The sequence below is a fragment of the Lissotriton vulgaris genome, chromosome 2_1 (assembly GCF_964263255.1).
Source record: "Lissotriton vulgaris chromosome 2_1, aLisVul1.2, whole genome shotgun sequence".
Lineage (NCBI taxonomy): Eukaryota > Metazoa > Chordata > Amphibia > Caudata > Salamandridae > Lissotriton > Lissotriton vulgaris.
Window position 1 is genome coordinate 674,320,011 of NC_141687.1, and position 15,943 is coordinate 674,335,953.

Below are 15,943 nucleotides of genomic sequence, written 5' to 3' on the forward strand. Positions count from 1 at the left end.
ATGCTTTTTACAGCCACTGCCGGCTCCGGGGGCGGTCCAAGTTCCCTCGGCCAGAATCCATCATGCCATGGATTGCCGGCGATGGTAACAGGTAGAACTTCCGTCTTCTCCGGATTGATTTTTAAAGAATTCAGTGACATCCAGTTAGCTGTCTGCTTCAAGATGGTTTGCAGATTTGCTGGCGCCCCATCATCCATTTGGATAATGATTTGGGTGTCATCAGCGTAGTTATATACCTGACAATCCATCTGATTCAGAAGTCCAATCAGTGGTTGAAGGTATATGTTGAATAGCAGGGGCGACAGAGCCGACCCCTGTGGCACTCCACAAGAGATTGGTGATGCAGTGGAGAGCAATTCTCCCAACTGAACTCTTTGTGTCCTCCCTTGTAAGAAAGAAGCAAACCAGGCGTGGGCTGTGCCCCGGATGCCGAAGTCTCTCATCCGCGTCAACAGTTGTTTGTGACTGACGGTGTCAAACGCCGCGGAGAGGTCTAACAGCACCAGGGCGCCGGGTATCCTCTTATCTGCCCTATTTCGGAGCTCGTCAATTGATTCCGCACTGCAGGCTGCGAATGCGCCTCTTGCAGGAGGAACTGGACCTTCAGTGGAGAGAGGTGGAAGGGTCGTTCGACGACAGAGTAACGGTTACCCAGCAGATGAAACGGACGGTTTCATGGTGGATGAAAAGATCTCACCTCACAGTGGGTCTCAGTTTCAAGGCGGCACCGGCTCCTCGCGTCATTACCACGGACGCTTCCCTTCAGGGTTGGGGAGCGGTCATGCAAGACCTCCAAGTCAGTGGTCACTGGACTCCGGGAGAACGTCGCTTACATATCAACGTTCTGGAGCTAAGGGCTATTCGGTTGGCAATGTTGGCTTTCCTTCCAAGGATTTCAAATTCGGCAATCCTAGTGCGGACGGACAACACCACCGCAATGCATTACGTCAACAAGCAGGGAGGCACAAGTTCGCCACTGCTTTCTCAGGAAGCCCAGATGCTGTGGGAATGGGCAATCTCACAGAACATCACGCTCGTGGCAAAACACCTTCCAGGAGTATGCAACACGAAGGTGGATACGCTAAGCCGCCTGAGGGCAGTCTCATACGAGTGGGAATTGGACAACACAGTGGTCAAGAACATCTTCTCCTGTTGGGGGACCCCAGCGATCGACCTGTTTGCAACACCAATGAACAAGAAATGCCGGAGTTATGCAAGCAGGGAACACCATCGTGGGTCACTGGGGAATGCCTTTTCGATGTCTTGGTCAGGCGCGTTTGTTTCCGCCTTTCCGCCATTTCCCCTGATTCCTCGAGTCCTCAAGAAGCTCAAGATGGACAAGTGCAGGATGATACTGATAGCGCCTGCCTGGGCTCGCCAGTTCTGGTACACGGAGTTGCTTCTTCTATCGGAGAAGCAGCCCATTCATCTGCACCCTAACCAGACACTTCTGTCAATGTACAACGGCCAGGTTCTCCACCCGAGCTCGCTTCATTTAACAGCTTGGCTCCTAAATACAGAGAGTTTAAGGATTTAGACATTTCAGAAGAATGCAGGAACATCTTGGCGCAGGCACGAGCTCCTAGCACTAATAAGACATATAGAGCGAAATGGAAGAGGTTCTACTTATGGTGCCAGAGAGGAGTGCATCCATTCTCTTCAGCTCCGCATCAACTCTTGCCATACATTCTATCTTTACAAAAAACAATTTGATGGACAGAATGTAGATCAATGTCTTACATTCACCCCAGTACAAGGATCTGGGCCTAAATCCATCGTTTTTTGCACTCCACACCACCCTGGGTCAGATAATGGCTTTATGCAAATCAGCTCTGACCCTGTGCCCCATGGGAACAGTCCAGTCCGAACTACAACAGCCATATCTTTCCCAGACCGGAATCAAGCATCCGAGGACCGGACCGGTTTCGAGGTAACACCTCATCATCCCGGCTAGCTTGACTCCAGTGGTGTGGAGGCTCTGGGACCCACGTCTGAGCTACCCCAGTACACTCAGGGAGAAAATTACAAAAAGCAATTTGATGGACAGAATGTAGATCAATGTCTTACGTGGGTCCCAGGCACTCCACACCACTGGATGATGAGAGGTGTTACCTCGAAACCGGTCCGGTCCTCGGATGCTTGATTCCGTTCTGGGAAGGACATGGCTTTTCTAATTCGGACTGGACTGTTCCCATAGGGCACAGGGTCAGAGCTGATTTGCATATCGCCATTGTCTAACCCAGGGTGGTGTGGAGTGCAAAAAAACAATGGATTTGGGCCCAGATCTTTGGACTGGGGTGAATGTGTGACATTGATCCACATTCGATCCATCACCTGTTTTGTTTGCACATACATTCTATCTTTGGCACAGGCAGGTCTGGCTCATGCTTCCATCAAGGTCCACTTGGCAGCTATTTCCAGGTATAGAAGAACAAGATCGGGCCCTTCTCTATTATCAGCAAGAGTAATAAAACAATTCCTGAAAGGACTGTTTAGAGTCTTTCCGCCAGTTCGGCCCCCACCTCCGGTGTGGCACTTAAATGTGGTCCTGGCTCAACTGATGAGATCGCCATTTGAGCCAATACATAGGGCGGACCTGAAGTTCCTATCATGGAAAGTGGCGCTTCTTCTGGCACTCACCTCTGCAAGGAGAGTAGGAGAACTTCAGGCTTTAACTATCAAAGAACCTTTCTTGCAGTTCAAGAATGATACATTGATCCAATGTATGAACCCCAAGTTCATTCCGAAGGTACCAACAGACTTTCATCTTAATGAACCGGTGGTTCTGAATTCCTTTTTTCCTCGGCCTTCAACCCAGGCTGAGAGGACACTTCATTCTCTGGACGTTCAGAGATGTTTGAAATTCTATCTACAACGCACAGCTGGATTTCGGAAGACACCCCAGCTGTTTGTGGCTTTCGGAGCCCCAAGGAAAGGATTTCCATTGTCAAAGCAAGGGATTTGTAAATGGATATCAAGTGCGATCGTTTCTGCCACCAGGCGGCAGGCAAGCCTTTGCAAGGACAGGTGAAGGCACATTCCACAAGATCCAGCTCAGCGTCAACAGCGCTATTTGCTGGAGTATCGATAAAGGATATTAGCAGAGCGGCCACCTGGAGCAGTACTCACTCATTCACGAGGCACTACTGCCTGGAGGCGGCTGCAAAGGAGGATTCGGCGGTTGGACAGGCAGTCCTGAGAAATCTCTTCCAATAAGAGGTGAGCTTTCCTCTCTTCCCTCCTCCTGTTTTTTCAAACATTTCGTTTATTATGCTATGGTTACTGATTTATGGTTGTTATAATTTGTGATATCATTGGTTTATAATGGTTCTGTAACTATGCACGAAATGTTTGAGGTATGCTAACTGCTATCTACTCTGATACAAGCAATGGGAATCTATGAAAGTTCCAATACTGGAGTAAGAAACAAGTTACTTACCTGTAACTTTAGTTCTCCAGTATTGGTAACTTTCATAGATTCCCATGCGCCCACCCGCCTCCCCTGGGAAAGCTCACTTTAGGGCTAGGTGATTAGGTGGCAAAGCAACGGCTACGAAAATCTGAGGCTCTGAGCTTTCTCAGGAAGGTTCCACAGGGTGAGGCTGATCTGATTGGTTGCTAAGGTGACTTTTGGGTCTTTTTACATAATGACACCAATAGGCTACAAAATATGAGGCCTAGGCCTAATTTTTTACTTTTTTACACCTATTAGGGTGTATTTGCCTAGGTGTGTGTGTGTGTGTGTGTGTGTGTGTGTGTGTGTGTGTGTGTGTATGTATATGTATATATATATATATATATATATATATATATATATATATATATATATATATATATATATAATTACCGAGGCTCCCATTCCGACGACGGGGAATGATACAAGCAATGGGAATCTATGAAAGTTACCAATACTGGGGAACTAAAGTTACAGGTAAGTAACTTGTTTTGTCATCTAGATCAAATGTGACTGCCTGATTATTTGCACATTGTTTTTTGTTTTTTGGCCCTAGACCTGGGGTTGCTTTGCGATTCCCTTTGCTTGTAGTGTTGGTGAGACTACTGGCTCTATCTAATTGCTTACGGGTTCGAGTGATCCGCAATGAGGATCCCCTATTAGATGTTTGAGATTGTGTTTCTTGGGCCACTGATATCAGAATAGGGGATTGACCAGAAGTGGATAGTGGAGTGGAGTGCGATGTATATGAGGTGGTTGGTGCCCTTGTCACCTCAGTCTAGTGCGCAAATATCCAGGGAAAGGGAGAACATCCTTTCTGTTCGCTTTATTTCTGTGGACACTACCCCAATGGCCCTTAGAAGTATTTTATCTATCACAGTTGTTGTTGGAGGCTCACTTATTGATGTCTGATTTTTGCTAGCGGCTGGTTATTTACCCATTTTAACAGCAGATGGTGTTAACCCCACAAATTCACACCAAGCCTCTTATCCCCACCGTGCAGATGTTTCTAATTAACCATATGTGCTCAGGATTATAAACCACCAGTCAACCCAGTTACAGAGGAACCCCCTGTTCAGCTGTCAAAAACTTATGAAAACTACCTTCCCTCCAAAGGAGTACGTTAAACCATTGTACTGTAATGGTCCCTCTAGCAAATGCTAGTCTTTTTCAATCTAAGAAAAAGTGGAAGTCATAAATTTTTTTGGGGCATATAAGTTCGAATGAGTCTTACCCCCTTCATTTGATGATAAAGTGTGGGAGAATACAACCGCTCAGAGGGGTGCCCCAACCCAGCCTCATCCTTTCACTGACGGGCGCGGGACGGGCCCGCCCTTGGCCGGGCAGCACGTCCCGCGCTATGGGAGCCCTTCTGGACTTATAACGCGCCTCCTGGCGCTTTGGCGTGACGTAGTTAGCTGGCGCCACGAGGGAACGCTGGGGAATGTAGTCCGTTCCCCGCGTAAGGATTAGCACAGAATGCGGTGGCAGATGATGTTTGGTAGGGCGGTGCAGTGCCAAGGTCTGTGGTAGGGCCGGTGTACAGTTCTATCAGCAACATCAGTGGTGGAAAATGAGGGACCCCTTGTAACACCGTTGGAAGCTAAAAGGTGTATGAGACTTGCTAGAATCCAGTATCGGACCTTAAAGGAGCATTGGCATAATCACAGAGGATATTAGTACAGCTGTGATTTGAGAACACTGCCCTCATTTTTCACTTTACTACGTGGTGTAAACTGGCACAAGTGGATTTTTTTCTTATAGACCTAGATTTCTGAAGATTCTAGAATCCCCGGTAAGTAAATATTTTATGATCTTCGACACACCTCGGTTGGAAAGCACTCCACATTAGACATTTCCAGTGGTTGGTAATGGGTTGAAATCTTCCTGTTTCAGACAACACAACGTGAGATCTTTCATAGTATACCATTGTTCTCAGTTACACGAGCTTCATTGAGAACTTTAGCCATATATTGACAGCCGTCATTTCTAAGCTAAAGAAATGACGGCAGTCAACATATGACCAAAGTTCTGGCCATGGAGACATAGTGATGAATGCGCAGGTATGTCACTAGTAATATAGATCGGACTATGAAATGTATACTTTTTTACTCCAGACTTAATAAAGTGATTAAGATGTTTGAATCTGTACACTAACAAGCATGCAAATTAATGTTTTGGTAGTTAATTTGAGTGGGATTTGGTGTACTTTATTTAAATAAAGAAAGTCACTGAATTGTAAAGCCAACTATTAATCACTATTGGATAAGCATAGCATCCTTTCCATTGCCTGTGCTCTAGTTATCAAATTATCAAATGTTTGAGATGGTCCGTGATCTTAAAAATCAAGCATTAATCAAGCAAAATTAATCAAGCAAAAAAATAATAAATGAGGATGTGCTGTACATGGGGAAAACATAGACCGTAGTCAGCAAAACCTTTGCTTTTATTGGCAAACTAGCTTATAAATCAATTTTCAGACACTAATCTGCATTTTATTTTCTAATGGTAAATTGCACCCTTATTTCAGATATTTAACCATGAAAAAGTTTGTCAAATGCTATTGCCATATTTAATCCTGTGTTTTTCTAGCTTGTAACATATCATTTATTTTTTCCAGAGCCCCTGAGATTATTTTGGGTTTGCCGTTTTGTGAAGCCATTGACATGTGGTCGCTTGGGTGTGTGATCGCTGAACTCTTTCTTGGATGGCCGCTTTACCCAGGAGCATTGGAGTATGACCAGGTAGAGTCCTTCTGACTTTTTTCAACAACGCTTCTGTTAGAAAGATGTGCTAAACATATTGTATATACTTATGGGGTTTGTTTGCAAATATTTTACATTCACATTATAAAAGCGTTTATAACAGTTGTCTAAAGAGGTAAAGGGTCTTGTTAAATTTAGCAATCAAATGGCATCTATTTAAAGTCCAACAACGTTTGCACCAAAGAAGATCAATAGAGTTGTTAGATTGCCTTTTTTAAATACCACAAACACTACATGGGGTTTTTGACATTGAACAATCCATACAGCACTGCCTCTCATTCACATTGGGCACTGTGAAAGATCTTCCCACACAAAATCCCTCTGCATATCCTTGAATACCCTTCAGTCAGATAGGTATGGCTTGAAACGTGTATAATTGCTGCTCAATTATGTTAATTTGATTGTTGGAATCCTGCCTACCCAAGAGATCGATATATTCCCCCCTTTGTGTAAGTGCATTTAGTTTCCTGACACAGAGCTTTTAACTTGCTTGCCAGCTGGGCTCTTGAGATCCCCCAATATTAGCCAAGCTATCACTAAAGTGAGTGGGAGTTCTAATACCCCATATTATCCAACTCCTCTCTAATCAGGTTAATGGACATGAGAAGCAACTGCTCAAAGTTCATCATGTTTCATGACACTTTAATAACGATATGTAGAAGTGCCCTCTGAGTTTCAGATGAGGTATTTGTCTTTGACTGGTAAAACATCACACCATCTGCAACAAGTTATACTTTGTGTTATGAATTACCAAAGATAATGCCTTAATCTCTTGATATGGCTGTATTTTCATGGCTGCTGGTTTAGGGGCAAGAACAAGGAGTGTGGTCAGAAGGGGGAAAAAAGGCACCGCAGCCTAGATTCTGGTTCCCCACTTAAGGCTTAAAGGTTGACTGAGAACCCTGCTAACTATCACCAAAGCTTGGGGTTCATGATATCCCTCCATAACTATAGATATTAAACCTTCCATTACTCCAAATCTCGTCATAACTTCTCATGTAAGAACCACCTCACTCTTTGAAGAGTCTTTAGTCACATCCAAGGCCAATAAAGCTGATTTGACCCATGTTTAGTTTGATAATGTTCAAAATGGAGTGTCTGATTGACTAGGACATGAACCTAAGCCAGGCAGAAACCACCGCTCTAGTCTAAGCAAGGGAGTTCTCCAGTATTAGGGGTGTCTTTCATAGATTCACATGCTTGAATATTCCCCGTCGTCGAAGTGGGAGTCCCACGGTAAATAAAATAGCAATAATGCTAATAATATATATATATATATATATAATATATAAAAATATATAAAGTATTATATAGGTAGCAAAACTGAAAAATATGCACTTAAAACCTTTACAAAGGTTACTACATAGGAATGCATTAGAGAGAAAAAATTCCTTTGTAACATATCAGTGTCATTATGTTAGTCCAAACTGCAGCCAATCAGGCTCAAGCACCCTCTAGAACCTTCTCCTCAGAAGCTCAAGCCCTCAGATTTTCTACCGCACGTCGTGTGAAGGGAGTCTCCCTGAGCTCTGCTCAGTTCTTTCAACTTATCTACTCTTCTCAGTTTGTTCAAAGATGTCAAGTAAGAAGTCTTTATTTAGACCTTGTTCCTCCTGTGGGAAATTACGCTTATTTGAGAAGGACCCACATGACAAGTGCATTTATTGCTTGTATCCTGATCACAAAGTGGTTGATTGTAGGTTATGTAGAACTTTCAATCCTAAAACCCTTAAGGACAGGGAGGGTCGCCTCCTATTATGGCTTAAGCGCCTTCAAGATAAGGACGCTGTTATTTCTGACGCAGAAAGCCTTCAGTCAGCAACTTCTTCTGTGGCTTCTAAGCGTGGCAGTGTTCAGGAGTTGCCATCTCCTTTCCTGAAGAAAAGAAAGCTGGCTTTGACTGTGGCTACAGTTCCACCTGCTGCTTCTGTGCCTCTTGTTACTACGCCCACGAGATCTGACTCTGAGGCGTCGTTTCCAGCTTCTATTAAAGTGGTTACACTTCTCACAGCGCGGTCGTCGACGGGCTCGTCGACGACCACTCCGACGACGAGATTGGCTGCTGTGGCCTCGTCTACGACTACAGTCACGACGACTTCGGCGTCGTCATCGTCGACGAGAATTTCGACGACGGCTCTCTCGTCGACGAGAGCCTCTGTCTCTTCCATCTCGTCGACGATCCCTATTATATCGTCGACGAAGAAGCCATCGTCGATGAAGAACCCATCGTCGTCAATTCCAGCGTCGACGAAGGCCTCGTCGACGAGGTTCCCGTCGACGGCAACGACGAAGCTCCCGTCGACGAAGCTCCCGTCGACGAAGCTCCCGTCGACGAAGCTCCCGTCGACGAAGCTCCCGTCGACGAAGCTCCCGTCGACGAAGCTCCCGTCGACGAAGGCTCCCGTCGACGAAGGCTCCCGTCGACGAAGGCTCCCGTCGACGAAGGCACCGTCGACGAAGACACCGTCGACGAAGACACCGTCGACGAAGACACCTTCGATGTCTAGGATGCCGTCTGCAATACAGTCACCGTCGGCGGACCAGGCGACGTTTACCGCATCGTCGACGATAGCGTCATCGACGGCCTCGTCAATGAGCAAACCAGCGACAGTAGGACCTAAGCCTTCTACGTCCACGGAGGCGCCTAAAGATTTACCGGAGACGGCAACTTCCAGTTCTTCTTCCTTTGCCAACATGCCTTTGGTGGCCATGGACACTTCAGTTTCTACTGTACAGTCCTCATTCAGTAAAGAGGAAGATTCCGCATTCCACTTTCAATCCCCTGCTCTACAACCACCACTTCAGTTGTTCGTTTCTGACCATGAGACTGAGTCAGTTCCAGATGACACTGTATATGGGGATGCACGGAGTCCTTCAGAGTTAATCATTAAATGCCAAGACACTTCTTCTGAAGAAGAAGCGGAAGAAGAAGTTGAGCAGGTAGACGAGCACGAAGATCAATGCGTGCAAATCCCTATGACGTCTATTCCAATGACACTTTTCTCTAACCTCCAACATATGTTGGACGATTATAATAGACGTTTTCCACCTACTCCTCAAGGTACTCCGGTTCATGAGTCTATTGATGTACCACTGTCACATCAACCACGACCTACTCCTCCAAGACAGTCGGCTCAGTCAGTACATTTGAGTGCTCCCCTGGCTACTAATCCACTTACTGACACTGACTCAGAGCCAGAGAGAGAGGAGGGAGAGGTGTGTCAGGACTCGGAAGGTGAACAGGATCCTCATTTGGAGGAGTTTGATGATTATCGAGTGCAAACACCTTCTCCGCAACAGGTCCCTTCAAGTGATTCACCTCCTGTGGACATTGCTAGTTTTCATAAACTTATGGACAAGGCGGCGGACCGCTTCAAATTGACAAGAGTTCAACGTGATGAAGACTGTTTTCTGTATGATTTCAAAAATCAACCGTATAAACAGGTGCATACAATTCCGATTATTGAATTTATTTGGAAGGAAGGGCAGAAGATTATGAAGGCTCCTAACTCCTTGCCGGCCCAGATACCTAGATTGGAGAAGAAGTACAAGGCTCCAACTGGCTCACCTGCTTGTCTGCTTTCTCACCCAAAGCCAGATTCAGTTGTAACTCAAGCAGCACAACGTCGTGCACGTAATCCTACAGCGCCTGTCACTTCCCCTCCCGATAGAGAGGGACGCCGATTGGATGCAATCGGAAAGAAATTTTCATCCATGGCTTCAACTTCGGCCCGTGCTGCGAATGCTCTCGCAATTTTGGGTCGTTTCGACCGACAAATGTGGTCAGACATGTCCAGTTTTCTTGCGCAACTTCCTGAGTCATCGAAAGTGGAAGCGCTCCAGGTCCTTCAAGATGGTCAAAGGGCTTCGGAAGAAATTATAGACTGTGCTGTAGATGTGGCGAATACTGCATTCCGTATCCTGGCCAGTGCGGCGGCGCTCCGACGCCAGGGATGGTTAAAGTCTACTTCTTTCAGGCAAGAGGTCCAGTCACTGATTATAGACATGCCGTATGATGGCGAATCTTTGTTCGGTTCCCAAATTGATGCTTCTTTGGAAGCCATAAAAAAGGATACAGACACAGCGAAGTCGCTTGGGTCATTACAATTTAAGAAACAGCCCTTTCGTGCTGCACGGGGGCGGGGCACCTCGTCCAATTTTAACAGAGGAGGACAGTCTCAGTACCGCCAGTACAGTCAAGGAAACCAACGGTACTCGAACCCTCAATCTGCTCGCCAACAACAATCCAGACCCTATAGAGGGAAGTCCAATTATAGAGGGGCCAACAACACCAGCAAACGACAATGACTTGCCAGTTCAACAGGATGTTGGAGGTCGAATCTCGCAGTTCTACTCCCAGTGGTCTCAAATAACATCGGACCAATGGGTGTTGGACATTGTGCGCAAGGGTCACGCCTTGGAATTCACAGAGTTTCCTCCTCCATCTCCGCCTTCGGGTCCGCCACCTCCCCATCTCGAAGAACTACAACATCAAGTTCAAATATTACTAACAAAGGGAGCAGTCGAAGTGGTTCCTCTATCACAGCGGGAGAAAGGCTTCTATTCGAGGTTCTTCCTCATTCTAAAGAAGACGGGGGAGTGGCGTCCCATTATGGATTTGAGGTACCTCAACCTCTTCCTGAAACAGCAGTCCTTCCGCATGCTAACATTGTCAGAAGTCTTGCGGTTTCTCTGCAGCGGCGATTTTTTGACTACAATAGACCTGCAAGACGCCTATTTTCATGTACCAATCATTCCTCAACATCGAAAGTACTTGAGATTCAAAGTGGGACGCAACCACTATCAATTCAAGGTCCTGCCGTTTGGCCTCAGATCAGCTCCCCGTGTGTTCACGAAGGTTCTGGCTCCGGTTATGGCTTACCTGCGTCTTCAAGGGGTCCAAATATTTCCTTACTTGGACGATTGCCTGTTGAAATCCCAATCCGCAAGTCAGTTGCATCACGACACACGCTTGTGTCTCACCCTCTTCAATTCCCTAGGGTTGACCATCAATGTAAAGAAGTCACATTTCACTCCTCAACGAAGCAGGACATTCCTCGGAGCTGTTATAGACACGGACGTGTCAAAAGCGTTCATCTCTCCCGAACGGAGACTGAAGATAATTCATCTGGTCTCCACCATCAGAACAAGAAAGTCAGTTTCAGTGCGAATGTTGAAATCATTTCTGGGGATGGCGTCATCTTGTATCGCACTGATCCCGAATTGCAGATTACGTACCCGTCCTATTCAGGAGGAATTGGACCTACAATGGCGACAGGTGTCGGGGTCGTTCAACGACCAGGTGACAGTCACAGCTGGCATGAGGGACAGTCTACTCTGGTGGGAGCGACGGACCAATCTGGACCAAGGGGTCTCTTTCCTTATCCAGGCTCCAGATCTGACATTGACAACGGATGCGTCCATGGACGGATGGGGAGCCCATCTCCTGGATCTCTCCATCAAAGGAAAGTGGACGGCGACTCAGAAATCCTGGCATATCAACAGGCTGGAATTGCTGGCGATCTTTCTAGCGCTGAAGGCCTTCTTACCGGTGGTGCACGGAGAATCGGTGCTGGTTCAAACGGACAACACCACCAGCATGCACTACATGAACAAGCAGGGAGGCACGAAATCTCAGCCCCTGTCTTGTCTTGCCCAGAAGATTTGGGAATGGGCAATTCGTCACCACATTTCCTTGACAGCGGTCCATTTGCCGGGAGCGTCAAACATACTAGCAGATTCACTAAGCAGGTCTGCGTCATCCACTCACGAATGGGAGTTACACCAGCCGACTCTGGACCTCGTGTTCCACCAATGGGGTCATCCCAAGATCGACCTATTTGCAACGCCAGTGAATCGAAAATGCCAGGCTTTTGCCAGTTGGCATCCACATCCGGAGTCCAGCGGCAATGCCCTACTCATGGATTGGACCGGCCTATTTGCATATGCGTTTCCACCACTCCCACTGGTACCAAGGACGTTATGGAAGATGCGCAGGCAACCATGCCGCTTGATCTTAATCGCCCCACGTTGGCCCAGACAGGCGTGGTTTTCAGAACTCCTTCTGATGTCCCAATGCAAACCAATTCGCCTCCATCCACGTCCGGATCTTCTAACCATGGACGGCGGACAAGTGTGTCATCCAGATCCGTCAACGCTTCAATTATGGGCTTGGAACCTGAATTCATGGAGTTTGCCTCTTTAAGTATACCTCAGGACTGTAGAGACATTCTAGCGTCGGCTAGAGCCCCATCAACAATCAAAACCTATAGGCTAAAGTGGAAGCGCTTCTGTCATTGGTGCGCAGCATCCAACGTACATCCTATCAGTTCTACTCCAGAACAACTGTTACCGTTCTTCTTAAGTCTTGCTCAGTCTGGTCTTTCACATGCCACATTGAGAGTCTTTTTGGCGGCCATCTCACGCTACCGTCATGACGGCTCTGCGTCTCTCTGTTCATCCAGGATCATCAGACAGTTCTTTAAGGGACTTTTCAGGAAGTTCCCTCCGTTGAGGCGCCCTCCTCCAGCTTGGCACCTCAACGTGGTGTTATCACAACTTATGAAACCTCCATTTGAGCCAATTCATCGTTCAAATCTCAAATTTCTGACCTGGAAAGTGGCTTTGCTTTTAGCCTTAACTTCGTCTCGTCGAGTCAGTGACTTACACGCTTTCACCATCAAACCTCCATATTTGCAGTTCAAACCTGATGGAGTGTCCCTTCGTACCAATCCTTCTTTTCTTCCAAAAGTGCCTTCTGACTTCCATTTGAACGAGCCAGTTTTCTTAAAGACTTTTTTCCCGGATCCTAAATCCCCTGCGGAACAACGTCTACATTCCTTAGACATCAAACGGTGTCTGAAATTCTACATTTCTAGGACAGCCCCTTTTCGTAAATCCAATCAGCTACTCTTAGCATATGGACTACTGCGCAAAGGACACTCAGTGACTAAACAGACCATAACACGATGGCTCTCATCAGCCATATCGTTTTGCCATCAGCAGGCTGGCAGGCCTTTACCTACTCCAGTGAGAGCACATTCTACGAGAGCGATGGCGTCGTCCATCGCATTGTTTGCCGGAGTGCCTCTACACCAGATTTGTCGTGCAGCGACATGGTCCAGCAGACACACCTTTACCAGACATTATTGTTTGGATGCTGTCAACGAGGCGGACACCGCAGTGGGGCAAGCAGTGCTTCGTCATCTTTTCAAATAAGGTGAGCCTCTTTCCCTCCTCCATTATTGAGATTGCTTTGCTTTTATGCTATATATATTGTTCTTCTATTGTGTGGAGATATTGCAATCTCATCTCCAGGAGGATACTGCTATCTATTCTATTCAAGCATGTGAATCTATGAAAGACACCCCTAATACTGGAGAAGAACAATTGTTACTTACCTGTAAACAGGTGGTTCTCCAGTATTGGTGTCTTTCATAGATTCACATGCGACCCACCCATCCTCCCCTCAGAGGCTCTTTTCTCCTCATGCGCTATTATTACTAGTGCTACGAAAATCTGAGGGCTTGAGCTTCTGAGGAGAAGGTTCTAGAGGGTGCTTGAGCCTGATTGGCTGCAGTTTGGACTAACATAATGACACTGATATGTTACAAAGGAATTTTTTCTCTCTAATGCATTCCTATGTAGTAACCTTTGTAAAGGTTTTAAGTGCATATTTTTCAGTTTTGCTACCTATATAATACTTTATATATTTTTATATATTATATATATATATATATATTATTAGCATTATTGCTATTTTATTTACCGTGGGACTCCCACTTCGACGACGGGGAATATTCAAGCATGTGAATCTATGAAAGACACCAATACTGGAGAACCACCTGTTTACAGGTAAGTAACAATTGTTCTTATACGCTGAAGATAACCCCTGCTCAACCCCTAGGTAGCATGGCAGAGCATTCAGGATTGCCTCTGGGATAATGTGTAAAGCGTTTGCGCAACACACTCACACAGCAGCGACGCACTAGGCACACCACAAAAGAAACTCCACACAAGGTTCTATTAATATAGCCTTTGTATTAGCCATAAAAAATACATTAGAACACAATCACATATTTTACTGTGCCACTAGGCACTTGTCATGACTTTACAGGTATTTGCAGAAACCTCTTGGCCGATTGGGCCACTGTCCTAAACATTAGTTAGGGCAACAGGTGACTCCTGCACTTAACATAACACATTATGCATACACATTATAGTAACGTCATGCCCCTATTAGGCACACCACCATCAAATCACTGTACCCGCCTGTGGTGCACACCCTGGCAATGTAACAAAACATTTCTCATCAGGGCATAGACTGCAAGATGTGGCCCATGAATCATCACAGCTGACCATCATACGCAATCCGGAGTCGGTATGCAGTGTCCTACTATGGCACTGGCTATTTCCACACAGGACATACCACTACATACATTAGTAATGACCCATAGCTCCACTTGGTTATGTAGGTATTAACTGCATAAGGCGCCCTTGCGCTGCCCTTACCGGCGTAGATGGTAAATGAAACTCGAGGCAGGAAATGACGCTATCCGCTTGTCCCTTCGGCACAAGGCCTCCAAACCTGCCCATACTCAGTCAGGGGTGTAGGACGCCCTGGCCTGCCGCACTCGAGGCAGGAAATGCGGCTATCCGCTTGTCCACCCGTCACAAGGCCTCCAAACCGGCCCATACGCAGCCAGGGGTGTAGTAGGCCCTGGCCTGCCGCACAAAGCAGGTAGAAGGTGGAAACATGGCCCAACCGCATTGAGCGTGACGTGGCCCAGCCGGCAACCTAAAGACTGCAGCCCGCAAGGGAATCTCAGCACTCCCTTCTGATGGATACATCTGCCAGTGGATTCCTCACCTTGTGAATATCCCCTGCGCCAGCAGCATTTGGAAATTTTCCGTAGCTCTCCACGCCGACTAGGACGACGTCACAGAAGCCTGGCTCCGCCGCTCCTCCGCTGACGATACCGGAGCCATAAGAGTGCCTCTTCTGTGTGATGACGTCTGTTCCCTTTTTTCTGCGCCGTCGACGCGAACGGTTTTTGGGGGCTCTCCGTGGTTTTCTTGTTACATTGTTTTCCCTTCGCTTTCCCGCGTCACTTTAAGGGCCGCACAACCCGCCCCCTCTCCCCTCTTCCTCGCGCCCACCACAGCAGAACACTTTCAATTTCCCGCGTCACTTTTTAGGGCTGTGCCACTCCTCCACCCCCCCCCCTCTTCCTCGCGTGCACTCCTGTTTAGGCTTCCAAATTCCAATGCAAGAGGTTAAGTTGTTAAATACAAATAAAAAAAGATGCAAACAAAAGAAATCCCTCACATAAACTGTAAATCTATGCAGTGCTGCATAAAAAGAGTACAAGTGAAGAAACCATTTTAATACAACACGTCAAAGACAAACTAAGTCATAAAACCCAACACGAAAAATAACAGTTCTTTCTGATGCGGATTCAATGTAAGGCTCTTAAGGAAGGTTCAGAAGGCGGGCTGTGACTGTCTGACGTAAAATTAGTCGCGCAAGACCCCATCCGATGGGAAACCCCTACAGGCATTAACTGCACTTACTCATTCTAACTACTCATGGTGCAGGACAAACTCCAGGCATTCACACTACAGTATACACTCTACCAGGGCATGGCTACGGGCATCCCCGTACAGAACTCTAGACCCTGACATGGCCCCAACCGCAGACGAGCTCTGCACCATAGGGCTAAGA

At 46.7% G+C, this 15,943-nt stretch overlaps 1 protein-coding gene across 3 annotated transcripts in view; it reads left to right on the forward strand.

Moving 5' to 3' along the window:
* HIPK3 (homeodomain interacting protein kinase 3) overlaps window positions 1-15,943 on the forward strand; it is a 565,819-nt gene that overhangs the window by 194,094 nt on the left and 355,782 nt on the right. For all 3 annotated transcript variants that reach the window (XM_086955870.1, XM_086955868.1, XM_086955869.1), the window contains exon 3: window positions 6,075-6,198. In XM_086955870.1, the coding sequence (XP_086811996.1) occupies window positions 6,075-6,198 (124 nt within the window). The remainder of the gene's footprint in view (window positions 1-6,074; window positions 6,199-15,943) is intronic.